The sequence below is a fragment of the Rattus norvegicus genome, chromosome 1 (genome assembly GCF_021556685.1).
Source record: "Rattus norvegicus strain SHRSP/BbbUtx chromosome 1, alternate assembly SHRSP_T2T, whole genome shotgun sequence".
In the NCBI taxonomy this organism is placed as follows: Eukaryota; Metazoa; Chordata; class Mammalia; order Rodentia; family Muridae; genus Rattus; species Rattus norvegicus.
This window is the reverse complement of record NC_141534.1, coordinates 213,489,270-213,505,000: the sequence shown is the minus strand read 5'-3', so window position 1 is coordinate 213,505,000 and position 15,731 is coordinate 213,489,270. Positions and strand designations below refer to the sequence as shown.

Here is a 15,731-nt window from a genome sequence, read left to right as displayed (position 1 = left end):
AAGCCTCATTACCCCATGACTGCTGCTGTCTCTAGTAGGTTGGCCAAAGCTAGCTCTGTCTTGTTATTCTTGTTGGTCTCAGCTCTAACCCATGCCCAGTTGGGTACTTCCTTGTGCCAGCTTCCACTTCCCACATCTGCCTCTTGTTTATTTAAAAAAATGTTAAGATTTAATTTTATGTGAATGGGTGTTTTGTCTGTATGAACACCATGGGCATGCCTGTGTTGGAGGTCAGAAGAGGGGGTCAGATGCTCTGAACTGTAAGTTACCATACGAGTGCTGGGCATTGACCCCAGGTCCTCTGCAAGAACAGCAAGTGTCCTTAATTGCTGATCCATGTCCAGTTTCATGTTTCATTTTATAAGACAGGGTTTCACTATATAGATCAGGCTAGCCTGGAACTCACTATTAGCCTAGGTTGACCTTGTATGCATGGTCTTCCTACCTTCACCTCCCTCATACTGGGATTCAAGGTCCATTCCATCACGCCCAGCCCTTACTCAGGTTGCAATACTTCAGATCCTTCAGTTGGCTGTCTTGGAACTGGACCTAACACTAGCAGTAAAGGTAGGGAGGGAGTCAGGTCTTTATTCTCAGTGCCTAGAGCAGATGCTCAGAAGAGCCTGATGAAGAAACTCAGCGCTGATCTGGAGAGATGGCTCAGCAGTTAAGATGTAGGCAACACAAGGACCAGAGTTCAGACACCAGCATCCCTGAAAATGCTAGGTGTCCTTACATACATGCCTGGAACCCTTCACTGAAGTGGGGCAGTCAGGACTGCTGGCTGCTGGCATAGCCCCAGGTTCAGATACAGACCCTGTCTCAAAGAAAGGGGTGAAGAGTGACAGAGGACTCCTCTGGCCTCTGCATGTACCTGCACAGCTGTACACCTATGTGCATATGCTCAAAGGCACATACTACACATTCCTAAGAAGGAAATGTTATCACTTACTTAACATGCACTAAAGCACCTCTATTCTGGGCACCTGCAGAGGAATGGAGGGTAAATGTGGCAGTGGACAACTCTACTGCATTGCTACTCCTCAGTCAAGAACATGAGCAGTGGTGTCCCCACGCTGCAGGCTCAGAGCCTGTACTTGTTTTATAACCCCAATTGGTATGACAAAGGAGACAGGGACAGATGCTGTAGTAGACAGTATTAATGTTTTATTAATGGCCAGCTACATTCGCTCACACATGCACTTCTAAGATTTATATCCAAACAGCATATGGTATTTACATGCAATGGACAGATTAGAACACCAAATTTGAACCTTGGCTGCGGTAAGACTATATTTTGTTCCACATTAAATTAAATACACAATAGTCTTACCTCCTCCTTTGAACACATACAGTGAGAGCCCACTCTTCTGCCTTGTAAGGAATGCGAAATTGCATTGGTAACTGCTCAGGAGCAGCAAGGACACTGGAAACCTGAGAGAGGAATGTCCCACTCGGGCACTAGCCGGGCTACTCTGAGTAACACAGGTTGGTGAGTGGTCACAGCAGCGAGAGTCAGGCCGCTCTGACTTACAACAGTTTGTTTCTGCTTATGTCTTTATGTTGTCTTTTGTTTTCTTGGTTTTAGTAAAAAAAAAAAAAAAACTTTGGCCCTTTTAGGTATGATTTTTTTTTTTACATTACAAAATTTATACATGTATACCCATAAGACACACATGAACTGTTCAGCCAGCACCTCTCTGCACTGCTGGTCACCCCACCCCTCACTTCTGGGCCACTTCTGGCACAGGGGCAGGAATCAAACAAGGCCAAAGGGGCACTGGAAAATAAATACATGATGTAAACCTCGGAGAGCTAAGCTTGTCAGGACAGGATGGTGACAGGTAGGAGAGACCACTCCATTATGCTATGTTTACATTAAATACCAAACAGACTTGGTAGAGCTGCTTTAGCCCATTGGATGCTTTCAAGAAAGGCACTCCCACTGAGGGATGGCATGTGGGTAAAAGCACCCATTACTTGAGATCCCTGAGTCTGTCGCCAAAATGACCTAGCCTTCTATGGAATTTGACTCTGGTTGGAATCTGACTGGGTGGGATTAGAAGATAAGCCCAGGGGTGTATCTGCCAGAATACAAGCCAGTATCTATCTATATCTCCTGGCTCCGTGAGGCTTTGGCTGCCTGTGTCAGTATGTCTGACTTGGTGACCAGGGTCTCACTCCTCTTGCCAACAGCTGTCAAATACAGCAAGCCACACTCTCCCGCTGTTGTCCAGCTATGCAGCCTTTGACTACCAAGCCCCTCCCTCTGTGGACACATGTCTGCTATTTTGTGGCTTAATGGAACTGGCAGGCAATGAGACTCCAGCATCCCTGCCTTCACCAAGGACCTCATTTTCTAGGGGTGGGGGAAGTGCTTACTTAGGGACATCTTTATGCAGGAACCAGTAAGGGGAAGCAGCATCCTCACATATCCACCCAAAGGCTTCACAGATGCTAAGTCTTCTCTATGGTCCCGCTTGCCAATGGGCCCCTTCTTTAAGGCACTGGGTTTTGAAGATGTGTGAGGAAGGTGGCACTGGGGAGGTGGTACTCTGCTTCCTGGAAATGTGAACTTCCAAAGGGACAGTGGCTGTCACTCATAGCAGAACCTTAATCCCCAGGCCTAACCATTCCATTAGTGTGTTACAGATGTGTTAGCTACAGCTGTTGCCTCTGCTGGCTCTGAAGACACTTTCTCTTTCCACAAGGTGATGCTCACACTGCCTGGGTGGAGTCAGACGCCCAAGTATTCACAGGGTCACCACTGAGGAAGTCTGTCACCTCCAACACATGTGAAGAAACAACCCCCAGAATCCAGGAATTCACCAGCATTTAAATCCCTTTATCCAGTAGGAGCCGATTCAAAAGACATCAGGGGACTGTGCCCAATATTCCTGGAGCCAAGGCATCTCTGGATGTAGTAGGGTCACAATTCACACGTGAAGCCTACTGTTGTTCTAGGGAGACTGACGGTAAACCTTCTGGAAGGAAAACTGAGTTTTATAAGAGCAATTTTCTGCCTGTCCTATGGTCAGGAGCAACATCTATTCATTTGGTTTGTATCACGAGGGTCCGTTTTCCTTCCGTGTGGCTCAGGGGTTTACTTTTTAGAATTGATGGTGAGGCCAAACAAGGTGATAATGTCCATCATGGCTTGTCTCAAGTGCTTCCCAAAGCGGTGTGAGTCCTGAGGGAAAGAAGCCGACATCACATTAGCAGCTAGGCAAACCCAGCATGCAAAGCGAGGCAGGAGCATCAAGTGTAGCAAGTTCAAACCCAGCCTGGGCTAGAGAGCAAGACTCTGTCTTCAAGAGGCAAATGAAAGGAGCTGGGGAGATAGAGCTGGCTCAGTGGACAAAATGCTTGTGCAAGCCTGAGTTTGAACCCCCCAGCACCCATGTGGAAAGCAAACATGGCCTTCCTTCCCCACCTGGAACCCAGTGCTGGGGATGGGGGCAGTGAGAGTCTGGAAGCCTGCTAATCAAACAGCCAAGGCCCAAACAGTGAATTCCAGGCTCAGAGAGAGCTTGTCTCCAGGGAAGAAAGAGATTGGTGGAAAGCGATATTCAGTGCTCCCTCCCACCCCCCTCACACTGTGTACGAGAGAGTGTACACGTATGCAGGCACACACACACAAACACATACACAAAGAAACAAGAGAGACAGAGAAGGAAAAGGCATTGGCATGCGGAAAGTGTCACATTTGGAACCTGTCCATTATCATCTGTCCCTAGGGTAGATCAGCCTCCTGTCTTCCCACTCTCTAACTCTGAGGGGATTCTTGAAGGGGGGGATAAACGCACCCTGAGCATTCAGAGGGGGTAGCCATAGGTGACTTGCTATGTGCATGGATGGGTCAGATCTGAGGCCTCCTGTCACTCTGTTCTATACCCCAGGCTGTCCCTGAACTCTCAGTTCCTGCCTCAGTTTCCTAAGTAATGCTAGGATTAGAGGTGTGCACCTCAGGCCTGTCTTCCTGAATCACACTCAAGGACTCAGGATCTGTGGGCAGGGTTGGCAGCCTGGAAGTATTTGTAGCATGGGCTGGGATGATACTGAGGAGGCCACCATCAAAGAGGTTCTAAGGAGGTTCCTCAGACAGCTCCAAAGTAAGGCTAGAACTTGCTCACAGAGTTGCTTAGAACAGAGAGAATGTCAGAAACACACACAGACACATCAAGGTTTAAGACCACTGCTTCCACCAAAGGTGAGTGAATGGAATAAACATATGCCTTTCAAATGAGCGAAATCCATCTATGTGAAGTTAAGCTAAAGGCTGACACCTGAAAGATGGGCTCCCTCCAAAAAGAAAATTATTCTATGTCTAGAAAAAATAGTGCCCAATATACTCACTGTCTCAGGGCTAGAGAACTTGGAAGAAATATGGAAGTGGATAAAATTCTCTCCCACTATAATGTAGGAGACACCATAGCCGTCATCGGCAACCTGCAGAGAGAGAGAGGGCAATTGTATCACTAGGAAATGAGATCACATGGACAGGGACTTCCTGTCTGGGTGCTGAAGAGGCTGAAGCAGGAGGATGGTGATGACCAGCCTGTACAGTGAGGAGGTTTGAGGCCAGCCTGAGGACAATGGGATAGGCTTGAAGTTAGTGGGTGGCCTGGCTACACTTACCGGCCCAAAGCCCCCTCCACAGGACACATAGTCAGGGTTTTTCTCAAAGTCAAAGAGCTCCACCTGCTGCTGAGGAGTCTGGCTCGTAGACAACCTCCATGGCTCAGACAATACCTGTGACAAAGCAAAAAATGTCCAAATGACACTTTCCCACCTGCTTCTCCTAGTGAGCACCACCTGTCAACCTGACACAGTTGACAATCACCTGGGGGGAAACCATAAGACGTCCTCAACTGAGGAACTGATCAGGTATCACACTGGTTTGTGGACATTGCACTGGCTGGTTTTATGTGTCAACTTGACACAAGCTAGAGTCATCACAGAGGAAGCAGCCTCAGTTGAGGAAATGCCTCTGTGAGATCCAAATGTAAGGCGTTTTCTCAATTATCGATCAATGTGGGGAGGCCCAGCCCATTTTGATGGGACCATCCCTGGGCTGGTGGTCCTGAGTTCTATAAGAAAGGCTGAGCAAGCCGGGGGAAGCAAGTCAGTAAGCAGCGCTCCTCCGTGGCCTCTGCATCAGGTCCCGTTTCCCAGATCCAGCTCTGTGTGAGTTCCTATCCTGACTTCCTCCAGTAAGGACTATGATATGAACACGGGAGCTGAATAAACGCTTCCTGCCCCCCAGGTCGCAGCAATAGAAACCCCCATCAAGACAGAATCGTCTTGATGCAGAAGGTTCAGCTCAGTGTAGGTGGTTCCAGTCCCTGGACGGGTGTCCATCCAGGTGGAGAAGGCTAGAGAGATGGCTCAGTGGGTAAGAGCACTTGTTGCTCTTGCAGAGGACCAGGTTTGATTATTAGCACCCACATGGTAGAAGTATAACTCCAGTCCCTAGACATCCCCTTAGGCACTGCACACACACAATACACATACCTATACGTGAAGGCAAAACACACATGTAAAAATATTTTTTTAAAGAATGTTAACCAAATGCACAAGTCCTCGAGAAGCCTTCCTCTATGGTTTCTGACTCTGTTCCTGCTTAAGTTCCTGCCCTGACCTCCACAGTGATGAACTGTGACCTGGAAGTTTCAGTCAAATAATCCTTTTCCTGCTCAAGAGGCAAGTGGTTGGAGTGTTTTATACAGCAGCAGAAACCAATATAGACCACTCTCCTCTTTGCCTGAGGACCCCCTAATGGAGGCAAGGAAAGACCTGCGTGGCCAAAGACTATTTCTTCAAGGCCCTGAGGGCTGCACTAAGGTTTAAGTGTGTGAGCTCCTCCCCTTGACCAAACTGCTTCTCACAGGGAAGGTAGAGGACGGTGTGTGGTGTGGGGTCTAGGATAGCCTCTATAAACCCACTCTGGATTCTCGAGGCATTTTCAAGCTCATATGCAGCCACTGTTAAGAGACGGTACGCTGATACATGCCTGTAGGTCCAGAATTCAGGAGGCTGAAGCAGGAGGATTGCTATTTAAGGCTAGTCTAGGTTGCAGAGTAAGATCTTGTCTCAACAACACAGAAAAGCTGAACACAAGCAGTCCTAGCACCTACCTCCTTCAGGAAAGGTGAGTCGACTGCAAGATACTTGGACACCACATAGAGGCAGAAGAGATGGCGGTCGATGCCGGCGCCCGTCATGGCGAGGCGGTACAGGTGCTGGTGCTTCTCACAAGCTATCTTGAACAGCTTGAGCCTCTGCTCTGCCTAAGGGTCAACAGGAGAAGGACATGCTTTGCACGGTTCAGGTTGTGTGCTGGGCCACTTTCTCTTCAGTGGTCTGCAAAAGGCTGTGGGATGTGCCAAGGTGCTGTGACCAAGATATTTTGACAGAGCCTCACCAGCCCATTAGCTCTTTCCAGATTCTTGCCTCAGAAGGGCTGCTGGGGTGGGCAGCTTAATGGAGAGGCACCCAGTGTGGGGGTGTCTGCTGTGTACACAGTAAGATAGCCAAATGTGGACCACTCAAACTTAAGAGTCCTTGTCAAACCTGGAGCTCTGTCCTAGCTCTGACCCTAAGTTTATTTTGTTGCAGGGATGAACACTAACCCTCCTTGGCTACTCTGCTAAAATGGTTCTGTGAGGGCTTCAATATAACCCAAGTGGGAGGTTTCAGGGGATCGAAGATGTGTTTGCTGCACAAAAGCATCAGGGTCCTCAGGGCTTAAGGAGCAGCCCGTCTGGCCTAGGTGCAAGCTCTAGATTCAGTGAGAGCCCTCGTCTCAGAAGACGAGGTGGAGAACAGTGGAAGAAGACAACACTTCTGGCCTCTACCACACTCATATATACATGGACATATCATACACATACACACATGTTCATACCACAAACACAGACACACACAGGCTGCTTTGGGATCTTTGGGACATTACAACACCATCTGAGAAGTGTGCCCTTTACATGGAGGTATGTCAAGGCACTGGCCCTCCTGTGACAGACCCAACTTCCTAGGAGCCTCCTCAAAGTTCTAGTGACAGGTGTAACCGCTTGCCATTTTTCTAGAGTAAAAAAAAATGCAGCCTGTCATCTGCTGGTGGTAAGCACCTGTCTCACTTGGGGACCTGGGCACAGCGGATTGTGGCCATGTGCCAGCTAGGACCAGCAAGGCATTGGATTCATCTGAGTTGAGTTTCACAGGCCACTGCAGGGCTCCTAAGAGGCAGAGTACTCTGTAGTACTCTGCAGTAGTCTCTGTAGTACTCTGCAGTAGTCTCTGTAGTACTCTGCAGTAGTCTCTGTAGTACTCTGCAGTAGTCTCTGTAGTACTCTGCAGTAGTCTGGTAGACTGGTACACCAGGCTCTGCAGACCCCAGGGCCACAGTCCATACACCACAGTGATGGGTGTCCCTGTGCCATGTCCAGTCGCATGTGAAGGTTCTCAATGCATATAATCTCATTCCCAAAGCTCAGGGAACAATACTCCCTTTGTATGTGTCCCCACAGAACCTCTTAAATGCTTTCTGTTCCTTCGCAAAAGGGCGGGCATAAGGAGCTGGGGGAAGGGGATCCATAGGTAGGGTGGGGGTAGAAGAGCAGGGGGAGGATATGAGAGGAGGGGTAGAGGGAGGAAGGGGCTGGAGGGGCTAGAGGGCTTCATGGTCAGCTTCTAGGGCAGTGGCTCTCAACCTTCCTCCTGCTGTCTCCCTTTACAGTTCCTCATAACTAATAAAATTATTTCATTGCTACCTCATAACTGTAATCTTGCTACTTTATGAATCACAATGTAAATATCTGATTGCAGGATACTGATATGTGACCCCAGTGGGGTCACGACCCACAGGTTGAGAACCACTGTTCTCAAGTCTTCCAGGAAAGCATGCACCATGCTGTGTTCTGCCACCCCGGTCTTACCGTTGACTTGGGGTCCATCATGGCCTGCACAAAGTTGCAGGACTCCATAGTGCAGGAGCGTACAGTCTCTGTCCTCCCTTCTCGGAAGAGCCGGGTCATGGAGGCCTCATATGTGAGGCAGAACTTGCCCATGTCCTGGGAAGGAAGGAAAACTAGTTTAGGACTAACAGGTGGGAGTGGCCTAAGTCTGAGGGAGAAGTGACCTGGAATGGATCTGAGAGGAGGCAGCAGTCTTCCTCCCCTACTCAGTGTGTGTGTGTGTGTGTGTGTGTGTGTGTGTGTGTGTGTGTGTGTGTGTGTGTGTGTTGCCTGCACGTACATCTGCCCAACAAGGACAAGCCTGGTGTCCAGAGGCCAGAAGAGGGCACTGGATCCCTGAAGTCTGGAGTTACAAATGGTTGTGAGCTGCCACTCAAATTGAACCCGGGACCTCTGGAAGTGCAGACAGTGCTCTCAACTGCTAAGTCATCTCTCTAGCACCCTGGAGTCTCTTTGCATGGTTACTGGTCCAAGACACAATTCATACTGTCTCCCAGAAAGCCCTCCAGCTGATGTGAATTTACTTAGGAGGAAGGACAAGGCATACAGCAAGGTCATGGCCATGAGAAGGTCGCTGAGACATGGGAGGGACAGGGCAGGAGGGCAGGTTTGGGGAATGAGGGGGAGTTGAGTCAGTATGGCTTATGGAGGAGACAGAGGGGGGGAGGGGGGAAGCTGGCAGATGCAGACAAAAGTCCCCAAGGGGAAAGCCTATTGGCTGAAGGGCCACCTGCGGAAGGCAGGATGGGAGGTACCACAGGTGGAAGCCAAGGTGCTCCTGAGCTTGAAGCAAAGGGGTCTGCAGATAGGGCTGCCTTTCTGGAAGCAGAATAGAAGCCAATGATGAGCTTCGGGGAGAGATAAGTTAGGGGCTGCTGGCTGGAGTGTGGTTAGGGCTGGGACAAGGGAACAGCAGGGGAGTGGTCAGGAGGGCATGACTAGGGAGGAGAGGAAGCTGAGGTGAGGAGCGATTACAGAGGCTTTGGGAGCTGTGCCAGAGAGGACAAGAAGAGTAACAGGGTTGGGGTAGGGTGGAGCCGGGAGAGCTTATGGGGAGGCAAGGGTGGACACATAAGGTGGCACCTGAAGCTGACCCCCTGGGATGTCACAGAGGACAGTGGGAGGGGTACTAACAGCCCAGGGGAGCCGGTGTCCCCCTCCCACTGCACTGTACATCTAGATCTGGTGCCACAATGACTTCTGCATTGTCAGCAACTGAATGCCTCTGTCTGGGGTAGACTGTCCCCTCCCAAGAACCAAAGTCCCTTCTATATCCTCACACAGTCACACACTGCTTCTGCCACCTTTAGCAGTGCTCAGAGAAAGAAGATTGAAATGCACACAGTCCTGGGTGGATACAGAAATCTGATTCAGTCTAGAGCAACAAGGAGCTGACAGCTTCTGCTTTAAAGAAAGGGATGTCAAAGGTCAGACACACTAAGCAATTTGTCCTAAGGGCTTATTATAGGGTTGTTTTACAAGATTTACATTTTTAAATTTTGTGTGCGTGTTTGCCTCTGTGCATATTTGTAACTATGTGAATGTAGGAGTTCACAGAAGCTAGAAGAGTGACATCAGATCCCCTGGAACTGCAGTTACTGGTGGCTATGAGTCATCACGTGAGGGTGCTGAGAACTGACTAGGGTCCTCTGCAGAAGCAGCAAGTGGTCTTTACCATCAAGCCATCTCTCCAGCCCCGATTACACTGTTTAACTGTTCATCTGCTTATGTCCCAAACACTCTCGTCTGTGATAGAAGCTACTGCCTGAGAGGGATGTCCCAAAACCAAGGGTGATCTGCTCTGAAGTGTGACATTTCACACGTTGGGTACCTCAGGGACCCACAGGGCTGGTGTTTGGTGTCAGCTGCCCTCCATGCTGGGCTTTATACTGCCCCTGTGTGGGGCTTCGAAGTGCCCATGGTGAGCCCAGACTCCCTCTTACCTTGTAATGTGCGAGCTGCAGCGCCAGCTGGATGAAGGCATCGGGACTCGTCCGGCACTTCTTGATCAAGCCTTTGCCGAAAGAGTCAAATGGGAAGGAATGCAGGTCCACATCATTTGCCAAAAGACTGGCGCTGCTCAGGGATGCATCTATGACCTCCTGGCACTGCAGGGGAAGAAGACAGCTCTGCTTAGTGGGGAAGCACAGCAGAAGGGAGCAGGACAGAACCAAGTCTGGAAGTGTGCACTTCACAGTCCGCAAAGACACCTGGAAGGCCACAGCACAGTCCCCCTAACTCACCCCAGGAGCAGTGTGGAACCCTTGGGTGACAAATGTCATAGACATATGGCCTGCACGTGCTCTAAGCCCCAACCATAAGTGGCTTTGTCACCTTGGAAGATGCTAAAGTATGTGGGTGATGGGAGGGTACCAGAAAGTACTACTCAATCTATGGGGCCATGGGAAAGCCATCGTCCATGCTGAGGCAGGTGGATTCTCTGTGAGTTCGAGATCAGTCTGGTCTACAGAGCAAGTTCCAGGACAGCTGAGGCTACACAGAGAAACCCTGTCTTGAAACAAACAAACAAACAAACAAACAAACAAACATCATGAAGATGGGAGGGACATACATCAGGGAGGGCCCTAAGGGAGTTGGAGGGAGGAGGATAAAATCAAAACATTGTTTACATGTGTTAAAGTCTCGAAGCATAAATAAAATATGTTTTAAAGGGTTTAAACGTAGGGGTCAGTGGTTGCCAGGGGTCAGGAGGGAGCTGGATGAGCAGGCGGAGGCCACGGGCGTTCATGGCAATGACACTGCTGTCTAGATCAGTGACAGTAGTCATGTGACACTACACAACCGATCCCATCCAGGTAACCCCGTGTGAACCCGGGATGTGCCAGGAGGCCTGACAGATAGACTGCTGGGATGGGGATGCTGAGCGGGCAGGCTGTGTGGTACCCGGGAAATACCTGCATCTTCCTGAAATTCTGCCATGAACCCTGAGGGGCTCTGTCACAGGTGCATCAAAGAGCCAGTGAGCCATGGAGGCCCCGTCAGACCCGCCCCAAGGTCAGGATCTCCATGGAGGAACTATTTCTCCATGCACTGCACAGTGCTCTGGACTTTACCACACAAAAAGTACTTCTCAGGCCCCAGAAACTCCCACTAGGATCGATAGGCTGGAGTAATGGTTCCCCTTCCTCTTTTCCCCAGGGCTCCTACTTGAGTGGACTACATCTCAGAATATTCTGTTGTTGGTTTTTGATACAAGGTCACATCACAGCAGTTCTCCTGCCTCAGCCACAGGGGTTGGGATGACAGAAATGGGCCATTTTTACACAGCCCCAAAATCTCAAAAACAAGGTTTTTCTGTGTAGCCATCATTCTTGTGGAACTAGCTTTGTAGACCAGGCTGGCCTCGAACTCAGAAATCTGCCTGCTTCTGCCTCCTGAGTTGGGATTATAGGAGTGCACTACCATTGCCTGACAGTAATTTAAGTTTTTATCCTTACTTGTAGGGAATTTACAGAAGCCCAACTACTTTTCAGCTGAAATCTCAACAGAGAGCTGTGAATTGAAGCCCCATTTCTCTTGGCAGCCAGACCCCTTCCCTAACTCTGGGCAAACAACTTCCTGTCTGTTTGGTAGAGAGCTTGCCTATCGACAGCTCAGGAACAAGCTCGTCACCCAAGCAAGTGTTGGTCTCTGGATCACCAGACTCACCTCTCCTGGAATGTCCCATTGTAGCCTTGTGGGCTTAGGGATGTTGGGGTTGGTGTCTCCTTTACAGTGTCCATCCTCTGAGTAACCCAGCTGGAAGACGTCGGTGGCCATGACATACTGAGAAAAAGAAGCAGGGACTGAATAGAAACCGTGAGCAAGTACAGTGTCTCCTGCCACGTTCAGCACAGAACACTCCTGGGACCAACGCTGGGAGTAAGGGCAGGGTCTCCACACACCACGCACCTTCCCCAGTGCCCCCCCCCCACACACACACCGCCACACCAGAAGGCAGAGAGTAGGAAGATCCCAGAGAGCTAACTGATAGGTGGTTTCTAGAAACCAGGCCTAGGGAGAATAAAAGTGTGGCTCTGAACCTCTGCTCCTTTCTGTGTCCTTTGTAATAAGACAGAGGCATAGGTGTTTCCCTGAGCCAGAGCTGCTCTAGCAGACTAAGCTGTCTAGAGAAGATGATCAAGGGAGCCTTGAGTAGGACTGATGGAGCATCCACAGTTCTCAGGACACTGCATCATCAGCATGCAGGATGCTACAAGCTGTGTCTGCCCCCACCAGGTTCCCCACTGTGGCTGGTGCTGTGCCTCCAAGATGAGAGCCAGGTCCCCGGCACTCTCTTGGGCAGCTGGGCTCCACTCCTTATCCCATCAGGCGGACAGGAAATGAAAACTGATTCTACTTGTGGCCTTGGCCTAAGGCTAAGTCTCCTTGGCCTTATCTTGATTAGCTACTTTAAAATATTAGCCTGAGGCTGGAGAGCCAACTCAGCTATTCAACGTGCCTGCTGCTATAGCAGAAGTTTTGGGGGGCTGAGGGGTGGGTCCCAGCTGTAACTCCAGCTCCAAGGGATCTACTGCCCCCTTTTGGTTGCTGCATATACTGCATGCATGTGCACGTGTATAAACACAATAAACCTTAATGTCAGGCAGACTTTGTGGATACCTTGTTGATTTCTCTTTCTTCTTTATCTCTCTTTTCAACCTTTTGTTTTTTTTTGTTATATGACCCTGATTGTCCTCAAGCTTCTCAGTAATCCTCCTGTCTCAGCCTCTTGAGTGCTGGAATTATAGGCATGTGCCACCACTATGAGTCCTCTTATGTCTGCCCTTGAGAACTGTGCTGTGTGTGCTGCAAGTTGCCCGGGTCCCAGAGATCCTCATTACCCAACAGCAACTGTGCATGTGCTATCTGAAAAGTCCCTGGGATGTTAATCAAGAGCCTATACTGTTGGGCTTTGCAGAGCTTCCCAGAGATGTGTGTGTGAGCATCAGGGTCTGGCGGCTAATGGAGGTGAGGGATCTGTGCATCTGGGATGAAAGTCTACACTGCTGCCCATCAGTTCAGGGCCTGATAGGGACATAAGCCCTTGCGCTTTGCCCTTTGGAATCAGTGTCTCAATGGAGCACAGTGGTGCCTTAGACCCAGACTGCCTGGTTCTTCCTCTCCAGGCTTTCTCGTGTAGGAAGACTTCCGTGGTTACAGAAGCAGCAGCAGCAGAAGCAGCAGCAGCAGCAGCAGCAGCAGGGACTTTGCCAAGACCCCAAGCAGAGGTCAGAGCACCCGAGGGTTGAGAGGTGAGCCAAGGTGCTGCTAACCTCATGGGAGGGGGTATGCTTTGGAGAAGTAGGGGAGGGAGCAGAGTCGGCTGAGACCTAAAGAAAATATCTCCCCTCCAGAAAGAGGGCAGAGCTCATGCACAAGCAAGAAGACACAATCCGCACTCTGCAGTTGATTCTGCACCACAGGAAAAGAAATCGCTGACATCGCTGGCACAGCACTGCAAGGAGAAACCAAGTGCAAAGTCTTGGCTGGGATGGCAGAGCAAACCCAAAACCAGCCGCACTCTGGAGGCCGAGGCAGGAGCATTGCCATGAACTGGAGTTTGGCTTGGGCTAAACAGTGAGACCCTGGAGAGAGGAAGGAAGAGAGGGAAAGAGCATCCTAGCCTGAAATCCAAAATCTTCCAAAATTTAAACTTTGTTGAGAGTTACGGCAGTATTTAACAAATTTCAGATTTCTGAAATATAGCTATTTGACTGAGAAGTCCACAAAGACGCCGGATTTGCACTCCATGCTCTCCCTTTCTTTCTCTTTGTCTCTCTCTGTTTTAAAAGGGTTTTGTTTTACAGTCCAAGCTGGCCTCAAGTTCCTGATCCTCTTGCCTCAGCTTCCCAGGCACTAGTGTGACAGTCATGTGTCACCGCACCCAACCCTGTGATTTTGAAAGCTGGGTTAGGAGAATGGGAGACAGAGATCTGGTGGTCTTTAAGTAACTGGTCATTTTAGTGACTGAAATATTTTCAGTAAGATATGTTGCCTTAAATTTTTTGATTTAACTGTTATGTGTGTGGATGCACGCATGGGGTGTTGCCCCTCTGCCTTTACGTGGGTGACAAGGTGGAACTCAGATCATGGGACTTTCACAATAAGTACTTTACCCCATTAGCATCTCTCTGGCTCCAAGACACTACCATTTTGTAAGCCCAAATTTTAAGCCAGGCCTGGTGGTACGTATCTATAATCTCTGATACTCAAGACATTGAGGCAGGAGGATTCCAGGTCTGAGGCCATTCTGGGCAACAGAGTGAGTTCGAGTCTAGCATGTTTAATTTAGTGAGAGCAGTACAGCCTTGGTGTGGAGCACCTGTCTGGCATGTGTGAGGCCCTGGGTTCGGTTCCGGGCACCTCACACTCAAACGCACACATTTAGAGTTTAGTATGTTCTTTTCTGTTTGCCCTCAAACTAGGGTGAGTGGGAACACCAGGAAATCTGGCAGGAAGCTAATCATTTCGGAACTAACAAAGCTGTGTGAGCTGTGAGCTACTATGTGACTTCAGTTGCATAAACAGACACCACATATGCCAGTACTCAAGGAACCTAAGTTACAAGAAACCAAGACTCAGATGTCTGTAACTTCCCGTGTGGCACCAACACCAACGAAAGCCTTGGTGCTGTGCTTTAAAGTGAGCAGCCTCTTACCAGCTCTTTTGTTCACTTATTTTTGGTTTTCGAGACAGATAGTCTCTATGCTGTCCTGGCTGTCCTGAAACTCACTCTGTAAACCAGGCTGGCCTTGGACTCACAGAGATCCTCCTGCCTCTGCCTCCTGAGTGCTGGGATGAAAGGTGTGAGGCACCACTGCCTGCCCAGGTTACTGCGTGCATGTTTTAACATTTGGTCCTCAAGTATAGTAGTGCTATGTTTTGTAAGATTTATTTATTCATGTTATATGAGTACACTGTCACTGTCTTCAGACAACCAGAAGAGGGCTTACAGATGGTTGTGAGCCACCGTGTAGTTGCTGGGAATTGAACCCAGGACCTCTGGAGAGCAGTCAGTGCTCTTAACCACTGACCCATCTCTCCAGCCCCTGGTGGTGCTATCTTGGATGTTATGGACTCTTGGAGGAGTGAGTTACTGGGAGCAGGCCTTGAGGTTTACAGCCAGGGCCCTGCTTCCTGTCTGGTCTCTGCACCCTTGATGCACTGAATAGTAAGCAAGCAGCCCCCACACTCCACTGCCACTGCAGGCCATGCCCTCTCAAAGCTTAAGCTGAAAGAGATCTCTCCTCCCTTCTCCTAGGTATTTGGTTGTGGAGAGAGATTAACTGATACAGAGGATTAGACAAACACTGCGGAGTTCACTGTGGGCCTGGGTTGGGTTTCCCAAAGCACCTTCCCATTCACACAGGCAACAATGGTGTGGCTCACCTCCCACAAATGGCCCACGACGGGCGCGTCCGCCCAGGAGTGCTCTGCATTTATGCCTATCTTGCTGTTTTTGAAGACAACAAAGGTGATGGACTTGTCAAACCACCTACAGGGAGACAACATGATCATGGGCTTCTGGGGTTACATCGACATGGAACCCCAAAAGCTACATGTGTGTTTCTTTCTGCAAGGACTGATCGCTTCTCCCCAACCCTGACAGTTCTCCAGGTTTCTACACCCCAAGAAGGTGATTAAAAGGGACGCAGAGGACACAGAGTCATTCATATCTTTTGTATCAGAGATACAATACAGCATGTGTGTAAGCCCTGGGACCAGAGGAGTGCAGACTACTGTAACACAGAGACC

The 15,731-nt window shown here is 49.6% G+C and overlaps 1 protein-coding gene across 3 annotated transcripts in view; it reads right to left on the bottom strand.

Annotated features, from left to right (window-relative positions):
• Window positions 1-1,145: 1,145 nt before the first annotated feature.
• Window positions 1,146-15,731, bottom strand: part of Cpt1a (carnitine palmitoyltransferase 1A) — a 61,460-nt gene continuing 46,874 nt past the window's right edge. For all 3 annotated transcript variants that reach the window (XM_087640255.1, XM_087640222.1, NM_031559.2), the window contains 8 exons: window positions 15,366-15,471; window positions 11,643-11,759; window positions 9,917-10,081; window positions 7,935-8,069; window positions 6,138-6,290; window positions 4,639-4,752; window positions 4,357-4,449; window positions 1,146-3,190 (listed from right to left, as the gene is read on the bottom strand). In XM_087640255.1, the coding sequence (XP_087496381.1) occupies window positions 3,104-3,190; window positions 4,357-4,449; window positions 4,639-4,752; window positions 6,138-6,290; window positions 7,935-8,069; window positions 9,917-10,081; window positions 11,643-11,759; window positions 15,366-15,471 (970 nt within the window). In that variant the 3' untranslated portion in view covers window positions 1,146-3,103. The remainder of the gene's footprint in view (window positions 3,191-4,356; window positions 4,450-4,638; window positions 4,753-6,137; window positions 6,291-7,934; window positions 8,070-9,916; window positions 10,082-11,642; window positions 11,760-15,365; window positions 15,472-15,731) is intronic.